The sequence below is a fragment of the Myodes glareolus genome, chromosome 2 (assembly GCF_982192425.1).
Source record: "Myodes glareolus chromosome 2, mMyoGla1.1, whole genome shotgun sequence".
NCBI lineage: Eukaryota > Metazoa > Chordata > Mammalia > Rodentia > Cricetidae > Myodes > Myodes glareolus.
In genome coordinates, this window is record NC_142027.1 from 89,092,241 (window position 1) to 89,115,807 (window position 23,567).

At 45.2% G+C, this 23,567-nt stretch overlaps 1 protein-coding gene across 1 annotated transcript in view; it reads left to right on the forward strand.

Moving 5' to 3' along the window:
• Positions 1 to 307: 307 nt before the first annotated feature.
• The window catches only part of Rxfp2 (relaxin family peptide receptor 2), a 42,645-nt gene continuing 19,385 nt past the window's right edge, over positions 308 to 23,567 (forward strand). The window contains exons 1-13 of the mRNA XM_048419083.3: positions 308 to 350; positions 475 to 534; positions 1,147 to 1,208; positions 1,295 to 1,474; positions 3,173 to 3,308; positions 3,476 to 3,622; positions 6,072 to 6,149; positions 11,248 to 11,353; positions 12,324 to 12,395; positions 18,288 to 18,359; positions 19,020 to 19,091; positions 21,528 to 21,599; positions 23,004 to 23,075. Of these exons, the coding sequence (XP_048275040.3) occupies positions 308 to 350; positions 475 to 534; positions 1,147 to 1,208; positions 1,295 to 1,474; positions 3,173 to 3,308; positions 3,476 to 3,622; positions 6,072 to 6,149; positions 11,248 to 11,353; positions 12,324 to 12,395; positions 18,288 to 18,359; positions 19,020 to 19,091; positions 21,528 to 21,599; positions 23,004 to 23,075 (1,172 nt within the window). The remainder of the gene's footprint in view (positions 351 to 474; positions 535 to 1,146; positions 1,209 to 1,294; positions 1,475 to 3,172; positions 3,309 to 3,475; positions 3,623 to 6,071; positions 6,150 to 11,247; positions 11,354 to 12,323; positions 12,396 to 18,287; positions 18,360 to 19,019; positions 19,092 to 21,527; positions 21,600 to 23,003; positions 23,076 to 23,567) is intronic.

Here is a 23,567-nt window from a genome sequence, read left to right on the forward strand (position 1 = left end):
TTCTTCAGAAGAACCTCACTCAGTTCTTTCCTTAGTTTTCGTCGGCTTTCCTCAGTTCCGTTTAGTACTCCTGTTGTGGTACTGAATAATCAGGGCAGGGACCCAACCGCCTCGAACGATTCTTACACAGAAAACCTAACCAGTCCTTCCCGAATATCACTTCTCAGTAGCCCAGGAAAAGAAGGGTTGAGTGGAAACCAGAAGCACCCTTGGGCTCCAGTCCAGCTGGCTCCAAAAGGCAGGGGCAGAACCATTGTGTGATGCCAGCGCACAGCCATGTCTGGAGACTGACTAGATGGGAGGGACCATGACAGCAGCTTCCGTTCACAAGCCCAAATCTCCACTCTGCTGTGAGTTTGGCCAAAGGGCCCCCAATGGAAACCTCTGGAAGCTATCAGTTTTCCTTTGATGTTGGCAGCCTCCACTTTTATAATCTCTGAATTTCCATAAAGCTGCCTCTCTCTACTTCCACAGCCGACAGGCGCCCCAGACTGCGGAATACACCTCCCACGGATGTCCAGTGGGTCTCCTTCAGTACGTGCCAAACACAGCGGGGACTCCAAATTATTATTTACATTTCACGATGGTGGGGCAGAATGATAAGTAGGCTACATAGAACACTGGATTTTATTCCATCAGGATTGAAACAGGAACCTGCAACTTTAGCAAAATTAAATTTTAAAAGGGGCTCTTTCCTTTTCCAAACCCAGGGGGAATTTTGTTTTTTGCTTTTTGTTTTGTTTTGCTTTGCTTTGCTTTTCGAGACAGAGTTTCTCTGTGTAACAGCCCTAACTGTCCTGGAACTAGTTCTTGTAGACCAGGCTGGCCTCGAACTCACAGAAATACACCTGCCTCTGTCTCCAGAGTGCTGGGATTAAAGGCGTGTGCCACTACCAGCTGGCTGAGAATTTATGTTTTAAAAAGATAATCGAGCACCAAGTAATACCAGACACGAAGGAGACAGCGGACGGGGAGGAAGGAGTGGAGTTCTGTTGTTGTTTTCTTTCTGTAACCCATTTATGCTTGAAATGTCCCAGGAAGAAGCCACCATGGAAGGGAATTAACAGTTGGAGTCACTTCCGCTGAGCCTATCTCCCCCACTTCTTTTGCTCCTCCCTCCCACAACCCCATTTCCACGCCCAACAGGCATCCTCAGGTCACACTCTAGATCGGCCTCCTCGATCAAGAAGGTTCCAGAAGACACATCTGTGAGCGCCTCCAAGCGTGCTCCATGACATCACTGTCCCTGGGGAGGACCAGCTGCCCTGCTTTTGTGCGCTTGTTCCGTCTCCAGGGTCATCTGACTAAGGAGCTTAACACTCAGGAAAGGCAACGGTCCTCTCCAACCACAGGCTTGGAAGCTCAGTGTGCGCTGAGTCAGGCACGCTGGGCGCCCACAAGCAAACGCCTGCCTGGTAATAAATACACCTCTGTGAACAAGGAGGGCCAACAGGGAAGTTTCCAAAAACTATTCGTAGGATGCAATCTCTGTGCAAGGCAGTATCTACTGCTAGGCGCAGACGGGTCTGGTGTTTCCCCAGACCCAGATAAAAGCGTCTTTACGTAATGATCCTAATACCAGTGGCTTTAGCATTCATTGAGACAATGAGGAAATACCCAGCACACGGTAGGTGATGTTCAAGATGGCAAGTCCAGCTACAGCCTATTAAAACCCGTTCTTCTCTTTACCCCCTCAAACGCCCTCCTGGTCTCCTGGTGACATCATTTTTGGGACCACTTGGCCAGCCCCTCTCCCCATCCCTTCAGCAGGTCATAATAAACTGTGGCAATTTCAGTCTGCAGTCTCTTTAAGTTTGTGAAGTTCTCAGCGTTGGACTTATTCATTAGCCTGCAGCGTTCAGCGGGGACATTGTTGCTCTGCTACAGGGTGAACCGTTTCAGCTCTTCATATGTGTGTGCTCTGTATTTCGGTAGGAGGTTTCTACAGGCTTTTCTGAAAGGCCTTCAAGAGCTGGTCATGCCTACCTGTACTCCCTCCTCTACCCTGCCCTCCTGCCTCTCACCCCATTTAAACCTTGCCCCGCTCTCTCCCCTTCACCATTTACACCATTTCATCCAATCTCCCCTCCCAAGGATGCACAGGCGGCACAACCTGGACTTGATAGGCTTAAACAGAAGAGAGGATACAGCGCTGGGGGGAGGGGAGGGAGGATCTGGGAGGAGTCAGGAGAGGGGATGAATGTAAACACAACACAAGGTACAAGATTCTCAAAAATTTGTGATGTTCCAGTTTGGCCTTGAGACTTCTGCAGTTTTATTAGCCGATGTGTGAAGAGTGTGTCTCTATTTTTCTGGAAAGTACACTCTTAAATTCGAATGCATGCTTATTAGATTCAAATGCCTGGGATCGCTTTGTGCTCCCTGTTCCCTGGTAGGTAGGTACCTTGTAAATGGTTACTGGATCTCCTGTCTGCACCCCTCTGTTCGACTAGGGATGGATTCAACACTTGTTCACGTGTTACGCCCTCTGCCCGAGACGGCCATTTTTGGTTTGTCTTCATAAATGGCTTCAGCTCTTTGAAAGGCAGATTCCAGAATGGTCTTTTCCATCCCTGCGTAGTGGTTCTCAGTGGCCTCTGGAGTCATAAGGTGGACTGAGACTTTAGCCAAGTCACGACAACCCTAGACAAGACACTTAGTTTACTATCTACTAAGACATGCAGAAAGAGACAACACCAGCCGCACTCTAGGGGCAGTGGGTCTCAACCTGGGGGCTGCGCCCCCTCTGGGGGGTCAAATGACCCTTTCGCAGACGTCACCTAAGTCCATTGGAAAACACGGATATTTACATTAAATTCATAACAGAAGCAAAATTACAGTTATGAAGTAGCAATAAAAATAATTTGACGGTTAGGGGTCACTGCAACATGAGGAACTAGATTAAAGGGTCACAGCATTGGGAAGGTTGGGGACCACTGTTCTAGGGGGAGTGAAGGAGTAACTGAGACAACTACCCAGCAGAGTGCTGGTACTCAGTACTCCTCAAGAGGGGTTGCTGCTAAGGTTGTCACCCTTTATTTTAATGAGAGTTAGGCACTCCCTCAAGTTCTCATTTAAATGGTCCTTCTTAATATGCATTTTGCCACCTTAAATTCTTCTTATAAAAAAAAACTATTAGCTGCATAAATCAATTTCTTTGCTCTCATTTAAGCACGGTTTTACCCTACTATCTGAAGAAGTAGATACCTCCCCAACTCCACGTAATAGTGGCACAATACGCTTAAAAGAAAAGTTGAAAACGAGTCTTCAGCGCACCCGTGGGACAGCTAGTGTGACGTTCGACCGTGGTAACTGACGGTGTTATTCCATACCGGTGCTCTAAGAATGACCCCGGATCAGTCAGCCTGGTGGAGTTCTCACATTAAACCGGACAGTGCCAGCAAGGCCTAGCCGCCCTCACATTTGGTCCCTTACATAGGAGTTTTGTATCCACCCTGTCTCCTCTCTCACGCAGACGTCGTACTGGCTGATGGCAGTATGGTGGTTCCTCTGTGTCCCAAAGGGTACTTTCCTTGTGGGAATCTCACCACGTGCTTACCCCGAGCCTTTCACTGTGATGGCGTGGACGACTGCGGGAACGGGGCTGACGAGGACAGTTGTGGTGAGTCCCGCCCCCTCCTGTGCTCCACACACTGACCTCACCGCGTGTGCTCCCCCCTCCCCAAAAAAAAAACTGTGGGTCAGTCAGAGAACGAGGGCAATGAACTGGGAGGCGCGACCTAATAACCATGGCCACTGTGTTCAGGCGAATGACCTGAATTTTAGGAGATGGAGCTTGCTAAAGTCAAAACGACGGTCCCACAAAAATTGAAATGGCATTCTAAATTTTATATTTTGCTTCTCATAACTCAATTTGAAGAGGCTTCCTTGTGGCCAATAACTTTGCTCAGCTTTAAGAATACCTATAAGCTGCCTTGAGCTCACCTAGAGGATTAATCGATGGTGCAGATAGACGTGGAGTGTCAGCTATGGGTCAGGACTTCCCCAAATCACTGAGACAAGGTGAGCTCAAAAGAAATAAGGTGGAAACAAGGCCCTGGAGCTCCTGTGACAACAGGGACAATAACGCTGTGCTGAGGTGACTGAGTACATCTGCAGGGAAAGGGGTCGTGAACAGCAAACAGAAAGAAACAATGAGGACAGAATCAAGGAAAACTTTTCTTTAATTAAAGTGACTTGATTGAGAAATGGAAGGAAGGAAGGAAGAAAGGAAGGAAGGAAGGAAGGAAGGAAGGAAGGAAGGAAGGAAGGCAGGCAGGCAGGCAGGCAGGCAGGCAGGCAGGCAGGCAGGCAGGCAGGCATTCTGGAGGCATACGAAAAAAGCCCGAAGGCTGACTGAAATAAAGTCAGATAGTTCAGTCCTGCAAAAGCAATGTGACTTGAGCAGCGTCACCGAAGGGTGAAGAGGTTCCAAAGTTTGTCATTCAGGTTCTCCCAGGCCAAGTGTTGAGATCACACATCTTGCCTGATCTAATTTGCCTGTTTGCAGAGAAGTTGATTTGTGAAGTTAGTCACAGTCAACGTGGTAACTCAGACCTTCTTAGTCTGCCACATAAAACCAGCTTCCTTCCGCACTGGTCCACTAGCATCTGAGTCTGGTGGCCATGTCCTGGCGGGCCAAAGAGAATTCTGCAGCTTGCCGTCTTGCCCTGGGTACTCGTGCACCCTTCCCTTGGATGGGAAACAACTGAGCCTTCCACAGAGCTCCCCTGCCTGTTCTCCCTTCATGCTCAGTTCAGAGGGGCAGGAGGCAGCTCAGGGGGCGGGGAATGCTTGCCTAGCAGACTGGAGGTTCAATACACAGCAATGAAAATGAAAAAGGACTCAGTTCAGGTGTGCCTCCCCCTGGAAGACAGCTGCGCAGGCATCCCGCGGGTAAATCTCCCGCCACATTGAGTCACGCGTGTCACTTTTCCACCTCCTTGCAGACATGAGCACCCTAAGAAAAAGGCCTGGCTCGCCTTCGTTTTGTTACCCCCAGAATGTATGCTCGTAGAGTACACAGTAGGCACTCAGTCTGGGCTCAGTTCTCTGATTGTCAATGAACAAGCTACTGGAGAGATTTCCTCTTTGCTACTGGGAACCAGGGATAACTCCCGCTTCTCTACCCCCAAGGGGACGCTCTGAACCCAGACTGAACAAGGCGCATGGGATAGCCTATAATACTATTAAAAGATATCACGATAGTAACACCATTCAGGATATGAGAAAGGAGTAGAGATAAATTTAGATATCAGAGATCATGAGCTTACTTTTTGATTTGTGTGGACTTTGATGCCGTAACAGTGCAAATCTTACCATTTTTATAGCACATACCCAAATTAAGGTAGTTTCAAAATAGGCACGTTTTTGCAAATATGTATGTATATATTATTCATATGCGATTTTTATAATACAAAAGGAATATCAAACAAGAAGATTACAATAGCAAATAAGAAGTGGACCTTAAGGCTTGACAAACCAAGGCACTGTTATTTCTCTCAATAGGATTTAACACTCTTTATTAAAAGGCATTTTGGTTTTGGCTTTATTTAAAAATAAAATCTGGCAAGGAGTGAATATAGTCCATGCTGAGCATGTGTGAGGCCCTGGGTTCAATCCCAAGAAACAAAGTCAAACAAGGAAGGCCCAGTTTTTATCAGACCTCAGCACCCCATTACACAAGGCCCTCCCATCTCCACAGGGCAGAGTAAAATGCAGAATGCAGCTGTCTTGTGAAATCCCCAAAACTCAAGTCGCAGCCTCAAAATGTCAGTGTTAGAATAGGTGCTACTTAGACATTTGTTATTACAATAAAAACAATAATTGTATCATATACATATTATATATGTACGTCTGAAAGCCTCGTGAGCAGAGGAAGCAGGAAATGCCTGCAAGTGTGTGTTTAACTCTCTCTTGCTATTTTTAGATTTTAAAAAAAATCATTCTGTTGCTTGAGCAGGATTTCTTTTTTTTTTTAATTTGGTTTCATGCAATTTTTATACTTTTGCTTTTATGGTATGCTATCTGATGTCTAGACTAACTGATGCGTATCAATCACCACCCCACAGGTGACACTAGTGGATGGGCGACCATATTTGGTACAGGCCATGGAAATGTCCATAGAGTGACATTGACCCAGGAGTGCTGTAAGTGGTGTTGGTTCAAAGACGGTATCAGCTTGCAGAAAACGTGATTGTGGCGCGCGGATTTATCCGGGAACAGCAGCCCCCCCTTATCTAAGGTTTTGCTGTCAACAGTGTCAACAAACTGCAGCCAATTGTGGTCCCAAAACAGTAAATGAACACTTTGAGGAGCTGGGACTCCAACCTACAATAACGATGATGATGTCCTGAGATAGGCATACCACATTCATGTAACATTGGTCATGGTATATTGCTATGACTTTTCTATGAAGTTATTGGTTACTTTCAATCTCACTGGCCTGATGTGTAAATTGAACTTTTTCAGAGGCTTGTAAGCACAGGAAAATCAGTAAATACAGGATTTGGTGTTATCTCTGGTTTTAATCATCCACTGGGCATCTTGGAATGTGTCCCCTGTGGAAAAGGGGGGGCTGCTGTAGTGACTCAGTTACCTTCGTTTCATTGTATTTCACTGGTAATGATGCTCCTATCTGCCTGTGGGCTGGAGAAGATGGGAGAACTGGTCCATTTCCATGCATGCTCATTTCTGGTGTCACGGTATCAATCACGGGAATACAGAGATAATCAATAATGGTGACAGACAATGAGGTTCTATTTCCTTTGATTTTTTTTCAATGAAGAGCTCATACTATGTTCCAGACATAGGAAGTACAATTCTGATTAAGGTGTGTCCCCAACTCACAAATAGCTCGCATGTAGCTGGAAAGACATCCTCACTAAGCCATGGTGATTCCAGGCTGCACAGGGAGGCATGGAAGACCATGGTAAGAAATGGGGCTCTGCCAGGAATGGGGATATGCTCCCAAGCAGTGCACTGAGGCGGCTGTGAAGTCCCTGGATGGAGATAGAGAGGTACAGGATCCACAGGTAAACGAGGCCAGTAAGATCTGCGGGTAGCTGTCCAATGCAGGTTGCACAATGCCTTTACATAAGGGTGCTGAGATTCTCCAAACGTGAACTGGGAGGCAGAGCTGAACTCAGGAGGTTGCAGCATGCCCCTAGAGGATTTGGGGCACACACTGTGAAGGTTGACCTCTGTATTACTAATAGAATTGGATGTGTGTGTGTGTGTGTGTGTGTGTGTACATATGAGGATGAATATATAGTTTGATATATGTCAGTATACATAAGTTTCACTTATGGTGTAATGTACATATATTAAATACTGCACTGACATTGGACCTGGTTATGCACACCTCTAATTCCAGCCCTCTGAGAGGCAGAAGAAGGCAATGTCTGTGAGTGCCAGGCTAACTAGGGATACATAGCAGAACCCTGACTAAAAACCAAGCAAAGAAAGAAACAACAACAGCCAAACTCTATACTTACAGTGTACATACAGTTGGGGCTCTCACCTAGGGGTCACACAACTGTGTATTCAACCAACTACAGATCAGAAATAGTTTGATTAAAAAAATATGCACGTGCTGAACTTGTACAGAAAACCTAGTCACTAATATTCATGTATATTATTCTATATTGTTATATACTGTTACAATCATATAGTAATATAAAAATATGCATGTAGTGTAACAACTATATCATCAGCATTCCTGTTATAATCAGTGTCCTGAAGCCTCTGGAGATACACGAGCGACCGCAGGGGCTTGTATGTGAGTCCTGTACAAACACGGCACCACTTTTAGAAGGGACTTGAGCATCTGTGAACTTAGGGATCCACGAGGGCGCTGAGAACAAGCCCCACACCAGAGAAAGACGGCAGGATGCACTGCAGAATGCCAGTTCATAACTCGTACACCTGTACATGATTACATATTCTATTGAAATGAAATTAAGCCAGACACGGTGGCTTGGACTTGTAACCCCAGCCGTCGGGAATCTGAGGCAGGAGGATCCTGAGTTCAGAACAAACCTGGGCTGTGTAGTGAGTCCACATGTGAAAAGATAAAAGAAAAATTGGGGTTGAGGAGATGGTTAAGAGTATTGGCTGTTGTTGCAGAGGGCCTGGGTTTAGTTCCTAGCACACACATGAAGGTTCACAACCACCCACATGTAACTAACATATTCTGATGCCCTCTTCTGGCTCCTATAGCACTGTACACATGTAGGAAACATGCATTCTCTCTCTCTCTCTCTCTCTCTCTCACACACACACACACACACACACACACACACCAATTAAAATAAAATAAATATTTGATAACTGAAGGCAAAAATCACTTAGGTAGTTTAGCATAAAGACCAGTTTCTTTCTTAAATGTCTTTGGGACTAGGAGCCCTTGGCAGCTTCATCCTTTCCAGAGGCCAAAAATACAAAAGTGTTGGGGAGCTCTGATCTCTAATCTGGCTTTTAGAGGATTCCAGGGTTCCCGGAGAGACAGAATATAGCCATGAAGGCCTCTTAAGAGAAAACTCCTTCTGGTCCAGAGAATGGAGTCTCTGGCCTGGTGCAGCCCTCACACCCCAGTGGACTAGGGCAACTTCCTGGCCAAGGGACCAGCCACAGGGAGGGAGCTGTCTCATACTGCTGATGGAACAGATGCAGTCTTCACCCTCGGTCCTAGGGGCCTAACTCAGGCTTCTTGAGCCTGCTGTTACTACACACAGCTGCCCCACACTGTAGAAGTTTCTCATTCCAAGGCAGGATATAAGAAAAGAGACTACATCTCACTGAGTTTGGAAAAAAAAATAGTGTTTAAATGAATAGGAGGGATTGGTAAGGCTATTAAATGAGTCTTTTCTACCAAATATTATGCAAACTGTTTTGGACAGGAAATTCAAATCTTCTTATCCGTCCCACCAAGTATGCAAATGTATTAATCCTGCCACACACACCCCCTCCCCGAAAAACCTTTGTTTACACAAAAGCCCTTCGACCTTCTTGAGCTAAAGTAGCTGACCCCTTCCAGCTTCATTTTCTTTGTGTCAATTCTTTAAAAACTACCCAATCACGAAAGACCATGAGGTCAGGCGCTCAGGCAATGGAGAAAGCCACTGTCACCTAAGGGGGGGGAGGAAAAGCCAGCGCATTTCCCGCCCTGTGCGCTTGGCTTGCTCTTCCTCGCTTATCCAGACTAAAGTTTTGCCTTGAGACACTTTTTAAAAGTTTTCACTGCTTGAAAACCAACAACAATAACAACACAGAAAAATCTAATTTAGAAATGACAAGATTAGTAAGAAGCATAACTGAAAATTCTAACAGTCTCTTTCTAGTATATCTTGTTTGGGAGTTCACTTCACACACAGTGGGAAATCACCAGTTATGACTTTTCTGTGTGTTTGACTGGGCTGGGTCCTTGTTTGTGTGTTTTAGTGTTTACCACTAAAGAGAGGAAGCTCAGGACCAGAACAAGATGTTTAAAAAGGGCCCCTTCAGATGCAGAGCACGGGGGAGAAAAGAAAGTCTTAGCTGGGGACACCTTGTCTGGCTGTAACTGTCTGAATTCTTAGATGGATGGGACAGGCAGCTCCTGGTAATTAGGTCTGAGCAGGGACACTACAGAGTCTTGTCAAGTACAAGACAGATCCACAACCAAGAGGGACCTATGGCCATAACATCCCTGGGCCAACTGAGCTGGAAGAATGAAGATGATGCCGATTATCACATCAAGGGCGGACAGGGCGATGACTCTGAGCCTAGGAAATGTCTTGGGATGAGAGAGGTGGAAGGAGATGAGGAGGGCCCTCCAGTACCATCCACAGAAGAGGGTGGGATATAACTGCCTTGCAAGATGGAGAGGGTGGAGAAAGGCCCACATTTCTGCCGTATTAAAGATTTATTTATTTTTATTTTTTAATGTGTATATTTTGCCTGCACACATGTAAATGCACTGCATGCATGCTTGCTGCCCGAGGAGGCCAGAAGAAGGCATCAGATCCCCTATTTCTACAAGTGGGCATGAGCTACCATGTGGGTGCTGGGAACCGAACCCAGGACCTCTGCAAGAGCAGCCCGTGCTCATAACCACTGAGCCATCGCTGCTTGAACCATCAGCCCCTGTCATGAAGCATCATGTCCCTGCTTTAAATGGCATGCCCAGTTTGACCACATGAAATTCTTTTATCGCCAAGTACTTTCTGGCCACAACCTTCACTCTAGCAATACATCCATAATATTCTTGATGTCAATAAACATTTACCAAACATATTAACATTATCTCTATTGGATTGAGCCAATTATGTAGACCACATAATATCTTCCAAAAACATGTGCTGAGAGCATCTCTCGCATGAACTAGGGACCCAGTGATAACTGTGGAGGCTTTATTGCCAAAATGCAACTAAATTCACTTGAAATGTGATCTAAAAAAGGATGGGCAATTAGAAAGAATTTATACCTGCAGTTCAACACATAATAGTAAGAAGCTGGGTCTACACCATGTCACATGTATTGAATACCATCACTCAGCAGATCAAGGCAAAAGGTAAAGTACTACATAGCAAGACCCTGTGTCAAAACAGCTCACTAATTAATTACAATAATAATATAAATAAAATTAACTTTCACTTTCTCAACTGCATCAAATAGCCATGGGGTCAGTGGAGAAATTAAAGATTCCGTTAAAATCCTCCCCATCTTTCTCTGCTCCTCTATCACATATTCCATGTGAAATACAAACCAAAGTAACATCAGTAAGCATTCACTTAGCTTACTTCATGCTCCTGAATTGAATTGGTCCAACCATCACCATGGAGATTTGCTTGCACAAAGGATGCTTTTCATTGAACTGACCAGAAATTCATCTTGTTTCTGTGCATGGTCTGATTTTATTTGTTTACAACTGTAGTTCCCTCCTGTTCTTTGAGATGTTAAATGTCTTTGAGGTGACTATGGAAAGAATCTAGGCATGAGAGGAATGCCCCAATTGTTCTATCCTTGATATGACTATGGGAAGAAGCTAGAGATAAGAGGAACACACCATTGGTCTATCCTTGATTTGGAGAGAATCCTTAATTGTTTTTAATGAAGGGCTCAAGGAGTCCAATTGTTACGTAGTTGACTAAACAAGAAAAATGTCAGTTGTCATAAGCAAATGTGGTTGGCTTTGTTTACTTGTTTTCTTGGTTGGCTGGCTTTGTTTTTTTTTTTTCTGGTACAATTTTTTGTCTCTTCCCCTAGTTCTCAGCCAGTATCCGCCACACTGTTCCTGTAGAGAGAACGAACTGGAATGCATGAACGCTGAGTTAAAAGCTGTGCCAAAGGTGTCTAGCAACGTGACATTACTGTGAGTATGACCCATAGAGTTGTAGCTGAATTTTCAACAAAACCACAGAAAACTCTGTAGTTCCAGAGTGATTAATTATTAATAGTAAAATAAGCCAATACTTGAAAGTACTTTTTAAAAGATTTATTTATTTGTATTTTATGTATATGAGTGGTGCCTGCATGGATGTATATGCACCACATGACCACATGTGTGCAGTACCCACAGTCGTCAGAAGAGGGTGTCAGAGACCCTGAAACTAAAGTTACAGGTGGTTGTGAGCTACTTACTATGTGGATTCTGGGAATCAAACCTGGGTCCTCTGCAAGAACAGCCAGTGTTCTTTAGCACCGAACCATCTCTCCAGCCTCTGGAACTCCAAAAACTAGTCACCAATGAGGCTGACATGCTTCCTCTGTTGGAAAATACAATTTAAATATGATCTCCTAGATGAGCCTGGTTAATGTTCACCTCATGATGTCTGTCTGTGGCCTGGAGTGCTTGTCCTGTGGCCTGAATGTGTCCTGTGACTGCTGCAGCCCTGTTGCTGAAGAAAGGGAGCAGGCTTATGTCATCTCCTTTTTAAAGCTGTCAATCCTTCTAAGACTGTAAGGATAGGAAGATCCACAAAGCTAGCTGTTCTACATCATGTCAACTTTCCTGAATTTTTCAGAAAGAGATTTAAGGCCAGGAGTTTGTAGTCATGCCCTCATCAGGCATGGCCAAGGTGGTTGGGATCTGGTGTGGTCACGCCCCTATTGGTGGTTGATATCTTCTGTAGTCTTTGCTTTTAGTTGTTGTTGTGTTTTGTTTACTTCTCCAAAGATTAAGAGAGACAGTGAAATCATCACACCCTATGTAGTCTATTATAGCAACTGGCTAAGGAGAGAATGGAGATCAAGAAAAGTTTGGGCTAGCCTGGGATATGGAGTGGGACACATGAAGGCTTGTCCCAAAGTAACAAGAAAAACTATTTTGAATTTTATTTCAGATCTCTTAAGAAAAACAAAATCCACAGTCTTCCAGTCAAAGTTTTCAGCAAATACACAGAACTCAAAAAGATGTAAGTAACTATAAATGGATTCATGAGGTGATGCTTTAAGGTGCTTCTGATCGGAGAACAAAACTGAATAGTTTTTATATGTGTTGCTAACTCTGGCCCTAAACTTAAGATTAGAAAGTAAAGTACTGGAAAAGAGATTATGTTTCCACTTCATAGTTTCAAATATGATCTCACTAAACCGTTCTCAGAGCGTTGACTTGAACTTGAGATAAAATATTTCAATAGGTAGTTTCAAGTCTTTCCTTAATATTATTTGCAAATGGCATTGCAAGATCAGAGGGGCTGGATGTGTTTTCTAATTTGGAAAAAAAAAGTAAAATCACAGGCAAGAATAGTCATTATGTTTAAAGTATAGTGACAGGGTACAGCCGGACTCCCTGGACAATGGGAGGAAAACGATGATGACGATGATGGTGATGATGATGATGATGATGATGACGACGACGATGATGATGATGATGACGACGACGACGATGATGATGATGATGATGTTAGTATATCTGGGGAGACAATACATCAATACACCCTAGTTATAAAATACAAATAGAATTCAGTGAGAAAGAAAGAGACCACAAGCTTCTAGCACTCAAGAGAAACAATAACTGAGACTTGATCATGAGAGATGGTCTCCGTGGAAGCACAGTGGGAACCTCGACCTTCATCCCGACACCTCAAGTTTCATGAACTATCACTTGATAGGACTCAAATGCCTTTGCTTTGCTCCTTCCTCACAAAGAAATCTCCGAATCACCACTTTTTTGGCTTTTTGAGACAGGGTTTCTCTGTGTGACAGCCTTAGCTGTCCTGGAACTCACACTGTAGACCAGGCTGGCCTCCAACTCACAGAGATCCACCTGTCGCTGACTCCTGAGTCCTGGGATTAAAGGTGTGTGCCACCATCTAGCATCACTTTACTTTTTTAAAAGATTTTATTTGTTTGAGGCCAGCCTGGTCTACAAGGCTTCAAAGCTACAGAGAAACCCTGTCTCAAAAAACCAAAAAAAAAAAAAAAGATTTTATTTATTTTTATTTTGTGTGTATGAGTCTTTGAACTGCCTGTATCTATGCGCACCTATGCGCACCAAACGCATGCAGTGCCCACAGAGGCCAGAAGAGGGCAGCAGATTTCTTGTAACTGGAGTTACAAATGGTTGTGAACCACGCTTAGGTGCTGGGAACTGAACATGAGTCCTCTGGAAGGATAGCTAGAGCTCTTAGCCACTGCGTCATCTCTCCAGCCCCTCACTAATCTACTTTATATCTTCATACTGGAGTATTTAAAGGATCATATTGGATAGGAATAAAAATACTTATACTGGTCAACATGATGCCTTCTATTGATCTTGTGGGTAGAAAACTCAGATTTGTAGTATATCAGCCATTTGCAACTTGGGTGATTGTCTCCCAGTCCTTCCGAGCAGAGTTCCCCTGGGTCCCTAGAGATGCTACACCTGCCAAGAGGACCAATAATCAGTCTAGTAACAATATCAGGAAAAGAACCCAGCACATGCTAGATCCTTGGCAGAAATGTTTTTACGTTTTATCCTTCAACACCCAGCATAAGAGAGAAGTCTCTGGAAACACTATCAGTGATTCCGTGTTCATGAAATTAAAGACAGGTACCCTCAGGCAAGAAGCAAACCCCTGGAGGAAGGCCACCTTGTAGTGCTGTGTGTGGGTGGACTCTATCATCATACCGGCTTTGGTCATCATCTATGGAGTCCTACCCACAGTCAGTACCTTTCTGCTCCGTCCTAGAGTGTCTGATCAGTTTGCCATCGTCACACAGTCATAGCTACACATTAGCCCTAGGCTTCAAGGGCCCTCTAGGGAGGAAACCAGAACCACAAGCTTCTATGTCTTAGGAATTCTTAAAGTCACAAGCTTCTTCCATCGATCAATGCTGTGCTTGTGCCTGCATGCATGATATCCACCAGGGAAGCAATGTAACGGCGTCACAGAAAGAATGGCAAGGTTTTTGTTTGACAACCTCTATTCAAATAAAGAGTCAACTTTCCGTCACTTACACAAAACACCCAAGACCATCAATTTATAAAGAGGGACAGTTTCATTTGATCACAGTGTGGGAGGTCTCGGAGCGGGACAGATAGGCCCCGTCCTGAAACTGTGTGGTGAGACAAAGATCAAACCTCCTTACGAGAAAACAGATGTGAATGAGGAGGAGAGAGAATCTGGGGGCCCACTCTTCTCTTAAAGGGGGAGTATCCCCAGTGACCTGAAGACCTCCCTTGGTCCCCATCTCTTAAAGTTTGTGTCCCTCCCAATAGCACCCAGCTAAGAGGCAAGTCTTGAACAGTTGAGCCTTCAGGGGACATTTAGGACCCAAATGCTAACAAATTCTATTATCAGGTATCCTAGAAGTTGTAAGGATTTCTAATTAGACCACCTTAGATATGAGCCAGCTGACATGTACAAAGGTTAAGGAACTCAGTTAAGACCTAGAGTTAGCGAGTGGGAGCATCACAACTAGAGGCCAGGGCTTCTGATGAGTGTGGTGGTACTTAACCATCACAAAGAAAACCTAGGGAGGGAGAGAGATTGGTCAGTATGACCCAGAGCTTCCGCTGAGACAGTCAGTCTTGTCCCAGGCAGGATGCCATCCTGTGCTTTCGTCTCCTGCTTGCGGAGACAGATGAGCAGCCAAGGAGGCATGGAGATCATTAACATGTTCAAACAGGAGCCCTAATACCGGACATCTCTAGCCAAGTCCTTTCTTACCCACTGCCCACATCCCTATCTGAGGTAGCTGGTAGCCACTGGAAGGAAGACTCTGAAAACAGTTGCATAATTCAGCTCCCAAATTTCCTCAGGGTCCAAAAGTAGGGACTAACTCTCCTTGCTGTCACACACTGTATGTCGTCCCTGGGACAGCTCAGAACTTCCTGTTCACTGAGTCTCCAGTCTAGACCCCTCCAAATCCCCACCGTAGAGTTGTGGTCATTCTGACCTGGAGGAAAAAATAATTCCTTTATCAAAATTTAATTTTAATCGCCAGGTGCATGAACATTGCTCAACGGATGTAAATTTTCTTTTACCGTGGATCGATTTTGTTATCCTAATAATCTCTTAAGGCTCCAGGATTTTCTAAAGCTGAAGAAGAAGGAAAAGTAGTTTGAGATGACCTTTCAGAGAAATAAAATATAATTTATGGGGTTGACTCTAATGTTTGATCATTGCTGCCTTGGAAACCAACAGTGATCCTCTTCTTCATTGTAACACGAACCTTATAAAAATTAGGTATTTCTTCTTAACCTGAGTTCCTGTTAAGTGCAATCAGTCACTGGCAATGGAGCATAGTTAAAGGTGCCTGCCTGGCTCTAAAGTATACAGTGTCACATTTAAATATAGTTTATGAGCATGCAAGCCATTAAGGTATTTATTTGCTTTAGTCTGGTACATAAGACCCTGGTGTTTCGCCTGAAAAGTCTTTGTTAGCTGAAAGAGCCAGGATTTCTGATCCAGGAAGCTACTCTTAGACAAGCTGTTCGGTGTGAGATACTTTTAATGGACTCGTGTCTCAGTTTGGAATCGAAAGAGGCACCTCTTGCCAAATTGTCGTGTTTCCTTTCTCACGGGCTCTAAATGGTTCTTCTGGAAAAAGGAAGTCGACACCAAAGGAGAGGCCTTAACTGTGGCAGTCTAAGCCTGAGACCTGAGACCTGCGACTCGCAGTCTCTCCGCAGCGACAGCCAACAGCTAAATCTAAGACCAGGGGCTCGCCATTATTTAAGGAACTGGATTCTTAAGCGATGTTGGTGAGAGGGGGACCAGCTGCAGCCAGTGAAGGGGTAAGACAGGTCTGCAGTTTAAATGCCTCTTTCCTTTGGCTTCTGATGTCCAAGTACCAGGTGGCATTCGCAATTTGCAAGGGCACCCATCTCTTCACGAGGGAGGAAAAGCACGTGTTGCACCCTCGGATTAAAAATCATCTCAAATAAAATGGAACCGCCTGAACTAAGTAGTGGATTTTATATTGACGAGAAACTTCCGTGGGCCTTTACTAACATAGTGTGTGCTTTTATCGTTTTCTTTTATATTGAAATTAAATTCATGATGTCCAGACAATTCCTCTGAGGTTCAGAAACTGCTCTGTGTCCGTCTGTCCTATTCAGAGTGGAGTCATAAGCCCAGAGAGGGATTTCTGCTGCATGTGCCTCACCACAGACATAGTGCAAGAAGCAAGCGGGCCTTGGGGTCGGCGGGAGGGGTTAGGACGCAGGGGTTCACACCTCCCTTCAGGGTTCCTTTGCAGTGCTGGGATTGATGCTTTGTAGGTGGGCACAGGTGAGATTCAAGTGCCCTGGATCAGCACCGTTTTCTGCCATGAGGGTGCGCATGCGCATGGACGTGTGATTGTTTTTGCCCTGAGGATGGCTAATAAGCTAGAAGCTGATCTTGGCTTTTCATCCTGCTGCCTTGAGGCACAACGACGTTCAGTTCTTGTCATTTTTGCAACCCACTCTTGATGCTAAGGAAAGGTTGGTGTCTTAGTCAGGTTTCTATTGTGAAGAGACACCATAACCACATCAACGCTTATAACTGGGGGAGGGGGCGCTCGCTTACAGTTTTAGAAGTTTAGTCCATTATCACCGCGGCAGGAGCATGGCGGTGTGCATGTGGACATGGTGCTGGTTACATCTTGATCAGACGGCAACAGGAGGTATCTAACACTGAGCGAAACTTGGGCAAAAGAGACCTCAAAGCCCACCCCCACAGTGACACACTTCCTTCAACAAGGCCACACCTCCCAACAGTACCATTCCTTATGAGCTTCTGGGAGCTAATTGCATTCAAACTGTTGCAGTTGAGAAGCTCTGACAGGGAATAATTGCAGTGCAGCAGAATAAAAATGTAAAGTCTAGTTAGACACCAAATGCATGCTTGTTCTGCCCCAGGTTTTACAGTAGGACACCATAACAATTAGCACAGCCTTGTGTAATATTGTAAGCATTGATTCAGATGGAAATAAGAGACATCAAAGCTATAGATGATGTAGGGTTGGCCACGTAGTTCAGTAGTAAAGCACTTTCCTGACCTGTACAAGGCCCTGGGTTCAATCCTCAGTATTGCGTGTGTGTGTGCCCGTGCGCACGCATGTGCGCGTACACACACACACACACACACACACACACACACACACACACTGTACAAAAGCAAAACCCACTTACATAGTAGTCACTGCTATAATATGGCTGTTTCCTGCCACAGCCGGCCTTAGGGCAGGCGGATTCAGGGCTAACTTCCTATCGCATGTTGAGCATCATAAGGAAGTGTGTGTTCTTGCCATAGTTTTGTGACTCATAGGCCTGAAAGCTGACATAGCACGGCAGCTGGAGTTTGGCAGCGGCTGGGACCCTGAGCATCTTGCTGATTCACTTGCTTTTTGCTTGACATCGAAAAGGCTCAAAGGGCCCCTCCTTTGGGCGTGAGAACACGATGAAGATGACCGAGGACCGAAAGGCTCAGCTTAGAGCTAAGACGTACAGTAGAGGGACTGGTTGGTCTCCAGGGCCAGCAACTCTTACCAACTAGAAAAGAGGGCTCCTGGAGGTCCTAACTGAATAAAAGAAGGCTAGGTGCACCACACCACACACACACACACACACACATGCACACATCACTAGGCACACATCACTAGGCGTCAGTGGTCCAGATCATAGATGGCCAACCCTCTTTGCTTGCCTTGTCTTGCTTTGTAGCCACCGTGCCTCCCGGCAACATAAGAACAAAACTGTGCTTTAAGATCTGATTTTACACACTGCCTTTGGACAGAAAGGTGTGTGTGTGGGTGAGGGGGAGATCATTACATAGCAACCTACGCTGAAAGCCTGTACACTGCAAGCACCTGACCTTCCTGTCTTGTCCCTACAGATACCTCCAGCACAACTGCATCACACACATATCCAGGAAAGCATTTTCTGGATTATATAATCTGCAAATACTGTGAGTAACTCCTTCAGAAGTATCTTACGGGTATCATTTGAAGAAAAGACTACCAAGGCAAACTCAGGGGGTGGGAGTGGGGAAAGGGAAGATCTCTTAAATCTACAATTCTCATATTAGGGCTGGGGATGTAGCTCACAGCATTTGCCTAACACGTGAGATGAAAGGCCAGGTTTGATCTCCTGGACCACAGAAAGGGACCTAAATTTCTCACTGTACAAGGATAATTAACTATCCAAAGTTTCCATCTTTAATATTGTCTTCTTGCTGTTAGGTCACTTCCACAGCATCTCAGTATTTTATCCCCCCCCCCATAGCTCACTGAATATATACTTCTTAAAATAGTAACGTACCAAGACTGTGACCAAAAAAGGACACAAGTAAGAATTGCTCAACATATTTAGTTGCCTTTCTTTCTACTCCAACCGAATATAGGATCCACCAATATTGTTCTTGGCCACATTGCTTGCCCTGGTCATAGTGTGACCCAACCGGGCTTGTAGTTACGGGCACCTCCTAGTCCCTCTGGCCTCTGCTTTGACTCCTTCAGAACATGCTTGTAACAGCAGATACCCAGACCTCAGAATCGAATTGGTCTAATTGTAGGTGGCTGACTGCGGCGTGGTGTTTTCCTAATGACCTCACCCATACTGTTTTTAGATATCTCAGCCATAACTGCATTACAGCTCTCAGGCCTGGAATATTCAAAGACTTGCATCAGCTCTCTTGGCTGTAAGTATCTTGGCTCTTCTCTCCCCTACAAATGCTCCTAGTTTTAATGATTTACCACAATGTTTGGATAGTTTCCAGGCTGGGATGTCTCTGGTTTCTTATGTTTCTGACTCACATGTAATCTGATGTATTTTGCCCAAGGAATTCAGATCTGAGTAGGGCAGGCGATGGTTGTGTGGAAAAGAGATCTGGCCATGTTATTACAGGGGAGCTCAGCCTTGCCAAACCAGGCAGACATCCAATGTCACCAAGAACAGAAAGTCCTTGACCCCAATACTATTGACATCTTGACTTCTGGAACTCTGCTCGAAGCAGAAAAGACAGTGTGTTCCATGCATGGCAGGAGGCCTCCACTCATTCGAGGCCAGCAATGTGACTCCTCTCTAAATTGTGACCACAGAAAAATATCTCCGGGCATTGCCGGATGTTCCTGGAAGGGGAGAACTGCCCTCTGTTAGAAACCTCTGAGTTAGGAAGCGAGAGGTTCAGGGCTTGCTCTGGTCCCCAGGACATTCAGAGGAAGGTTGGAGAATCTAGAAACACCTGCCATTTTTCCACTTCTCCTCTGAGCCAACAGCTCCATCTCCGGTCGTCTCTCAGCAGCTGCGTGTGTTCTCCTTGATACAATAAGCGGAGTCATAGAAGGCTCTGTGTCTGTTGTCTGCAGATTGACCTGGCTCCTGGAAAGTCCGGGGCATCAGCTCCATCTAGACCTAGTGTGAACCTGGTCCTGGGCTTCATGTTGCAGTCAACTTCCTTCTCATGCTAGGCCTTTGTCTTAATGGCTCCTTCTTTACAAGGACTGTTTTGAGCATCGTCACAAAATGAACATGAAGTGCTCCTGTCACATAATAGGTGCTCGCGTGGCTCTCTGCTCCCAGTCCTACTTGCCATGGACTTCTGAGAGTACAAGGTGGCACTGGTCTCTAAGGCCACTCTCTCCCTTTGCCTCGAAACGTAGTTTCAAATAGTGATTGTTGACTGTATGGCATGCTTGCTCCCCCTCCTTCAAGGCTCCTTACAAATGTGCTCCTACCCTTTCATTCATTTGCACAGACCTTCTAGAACGCATAATTTCGTCACGAGATTAAAGAACTGCGATTTCAGGGCTGGAGAAATGGCTCAGTGACCAAGATCACTGGAACTAGGATCAGTTTCCAGCATCCACGTGGTTGCTCGCAAATGTCTATAACTCCGTTTCCAGGGTATTTGATCCCCACTTCCAGCTTCTGTGGGCACCAGGCAGGCATATAATGTACAGACTATGCAACCTGGAAAAACGCACAAACACGTAAAACAAAAACACGTTTTAAAAACGGCGACTTTCTAGGAATTGTACTATCATTTACTCTTTTGGAAGGGCACACGGAGGCATTTGTTAAAGGACCACAGCTGCCTGATGGTGCTGTCTTCATGTTTTCCCACTCTTCCTCAGAAAACAGATTTCCATTGGAAGGAAAGAAAGAAAAAAATGAGGAAAGGAGGGCAAAACCTGTGCTATCTCAAGCCAGGCAAAATATCCCAGCATGGAGGGGGGGCAGGAAGTCCCACCCTCTGAGGAGCTATTGGTAATGAATAGCTGTTATGAGAGGGAGAACTGGTTTTCTTTAGGGGTGTGGCTGTGGGCAGGTTCACCACGCCCCGCTGGGTAGTCCCACACCAGAGGGTGTACAGACAGTACATACTGAACTGGAATAGAGGTTGGGTGGGTATGAAAACGAGAGGTGGATCTGGGGAAGGTTGGAGGAGGGGAGGAATGTGATCAAAATACATTGTATGAAATTCATAATGACTTGATACAAGCATTTTTAAGTAAAAGAAAAAATCCATAGTGCTTTTTACAAATAGAAAAAATTGGCACGTGATAGCGATAACCCATCTAACCAGTCATTAAGGGAGTGCATCTCCTAATTTTCTGATATATAAAAGCATTGAAGTTGTTCATAGCAGCAGGTACTGTGTGCTGTTCCAACATATGCAAACATGGGGCGATGTTTAAATCTGGTTCAACACATCTCCTTCTTCAATCATGTGTCATTTCTCCTCTGTGATGAAGACATGAGATCCCTTTCTAGCTTCTAGAAGGGACTAGTTCATCGCTGTTGTGCTATTCGAGGGCGAGTGTGCGAATCCCCCTCCATTCAGCCAACCAGCAGGCAGGGTGCTTGTGGAGGTCATTTCAGCCAATCAGAGCTCCTCAGGCAGGTGCAGAGAGCAATCCATTCCAACCGGGTAAGCGCTGCCAGAAGAACTTCAGGAACTTGGAGAAAACAGTGCCCTCCCTCTCTTAGAATGAGGGCAGAGACACCGGTGCCCCACGAGGAAGGAGTGGGCCAGCGATGGGAGAGGCAGGTTTCTCGTGGTCCTTTTATATTTTCCCCGGGTCTAGTTCAGGAATGTCTCTAACATTGGAAACATTTTGATGTGTCTTGTCAGAATTTTAGATGACAATCCAATCAGCAGAGTCTCGCAGAGGTCCTTTACTGGATTAAGCTCCTTGTTCTTCTTGTAAGTATCCGTCTCTCTTTCGGCACCCTTGCCCTTGAGAAAATGTGTCAGACCGAAACCAGCAAGCCCGACTTTGCTGAACTTCAGGCGGTAGTTACTGTTGCCAAGTCAAAGTTAACAACTGAACCGATTGTAGTCACTGTTGCTAAGCCAGAGGCAACAGCTGGACCAACTGTAGCTACTGTTGCTATGTCAACGGCAACAGGTGGACCCATTGTGCTATGTAGCCTAAGCTTCCTGCTCGATGTTGTTTATCTCCTGCCATTTCCTAAAGCCCCAAGTCATGTTTCTAGGAGCGCTGGTTGATCAGGGACTTGTTTTTATTCCCATCATCCTAGGTAAAGTGTATAATAGAATCTCACAGGAGCAAGGTCCAACTCCATTTTTAAGAGATTTGTTTCTTTTTATTTCTTTGTGTATGAGTATTTTTGCCTGCCCGTTTGTCTGTGCACCATGTTCATGCAGTGCCCATAGAGGCCAGATGATGGCATTAGAGTCCTTGGAACTAGAGTTACAGGTGGTTGCGAGCTGCCCTACTGATGCGAGCAACTGAACCAGGGCCTTCGGAAAGAGCAGTCAGTGCTCCAAACCACTGAGCCATCTTTCCAGCCACCAGGGCCTTCGGAAAGAGCAGTCAGTGCTCCAAATCACTGAGCCATCTTTCCAGCCACCAGCTCCATTCTCACGAGAGGAAAGATGCTTTCTCCCAGAGATAACCAGTGAACACTCCAAATCTGGGCCCTGCTGATGGGGGTTTCCATAGTTGTGCTTCCGGTGCCCTAGAATGACACTACCCTACGATGACTGACTGCCAAGGGGTTGCTGTGTTCCTTGACACTGGGTGACACAAAATCATGCCTGGTCCATTTATCAAAGGGACTACAGCATCATAAATTAATCATGGCTCTTAGCATGCTCATGAACTGTTTGCTCTTGATAACTCCCCTTCCTGTCACATCTTAGGTTTAATGCAGTTTTCAGTGCGTTTTTTTTTTCATGCTATAAATGATTAATGCATCCCCGAGAAAACATCTTGAGAAGCTAATGGAGCTGGAAATCATTACAAGCTTGCAGTACACAAGGAAAACGACCATGCACTTCACGGTTACCGTCTGCTTCTTGCTTTAGTTTTACCTCATAAAATTAAACTGAGCAATAATTTGCTTTCCGATGTACATTGTACACGCACAGCCAAAGACTAGCAGCACCCGGCCCTTAGGCCTTGCCACACACACACACACACACACACTTAAAGCACTGTTTGGAAGGCACACTTATATACAAAGTCTTCATCCTGAAATATAAATTATAGAAGACAATTTTCAAAATCGTCAAAGAGAAAAACTCCTCTCTCCGATGTGGCTTAATCATTTTGTATCTAATTGTCTTTTTCTCTGTGTGGAGGTCCATGGTGAGTAACCAGCTAGAGGCCCTTCCTGAACATCTGTGTGCCCAGATGCCTCAACTCAACTGGATGTGAGTATTCGTTAGGGATTAAACTTGTTGGATGCTAGGATTAAAGAGGCTAGCCACAAATCGAGTTCATAATTATCTTTAAAATCCATCTAAGATGTCTCTTCCAAACCCAAATCTATTGTTACTTCCTGTTTTTAAAGACCTTGTAGGGAGAGAGGAGGGTAGGAGAAGGTCAGGTGGGTGTGCACAAAGTACATGATACGCTTGCATGAAAATGACCTTACACAACCTTGTGAAATAAAATAATAAAATGACTTTGGAGAACAGCTGGAACACAGCACTTGGGAGGTTGAGGCAGGAGGATTGAGAATTTAAGCCAAGCCTGGGTTACATAGTGAGTTCTCTGCCTCAAAAAGAAAACAGAAAAAGGGGACTGAAGAGATGGCTCGGTGGCTAAGAGCACTGGCTGCTCTTCCAGAGGTCATGGGTTCAAGTCCCAGCCACCCACACAGCGGTTCACAACCACCTGTAACTCCAGTTCCAGGAGATCTG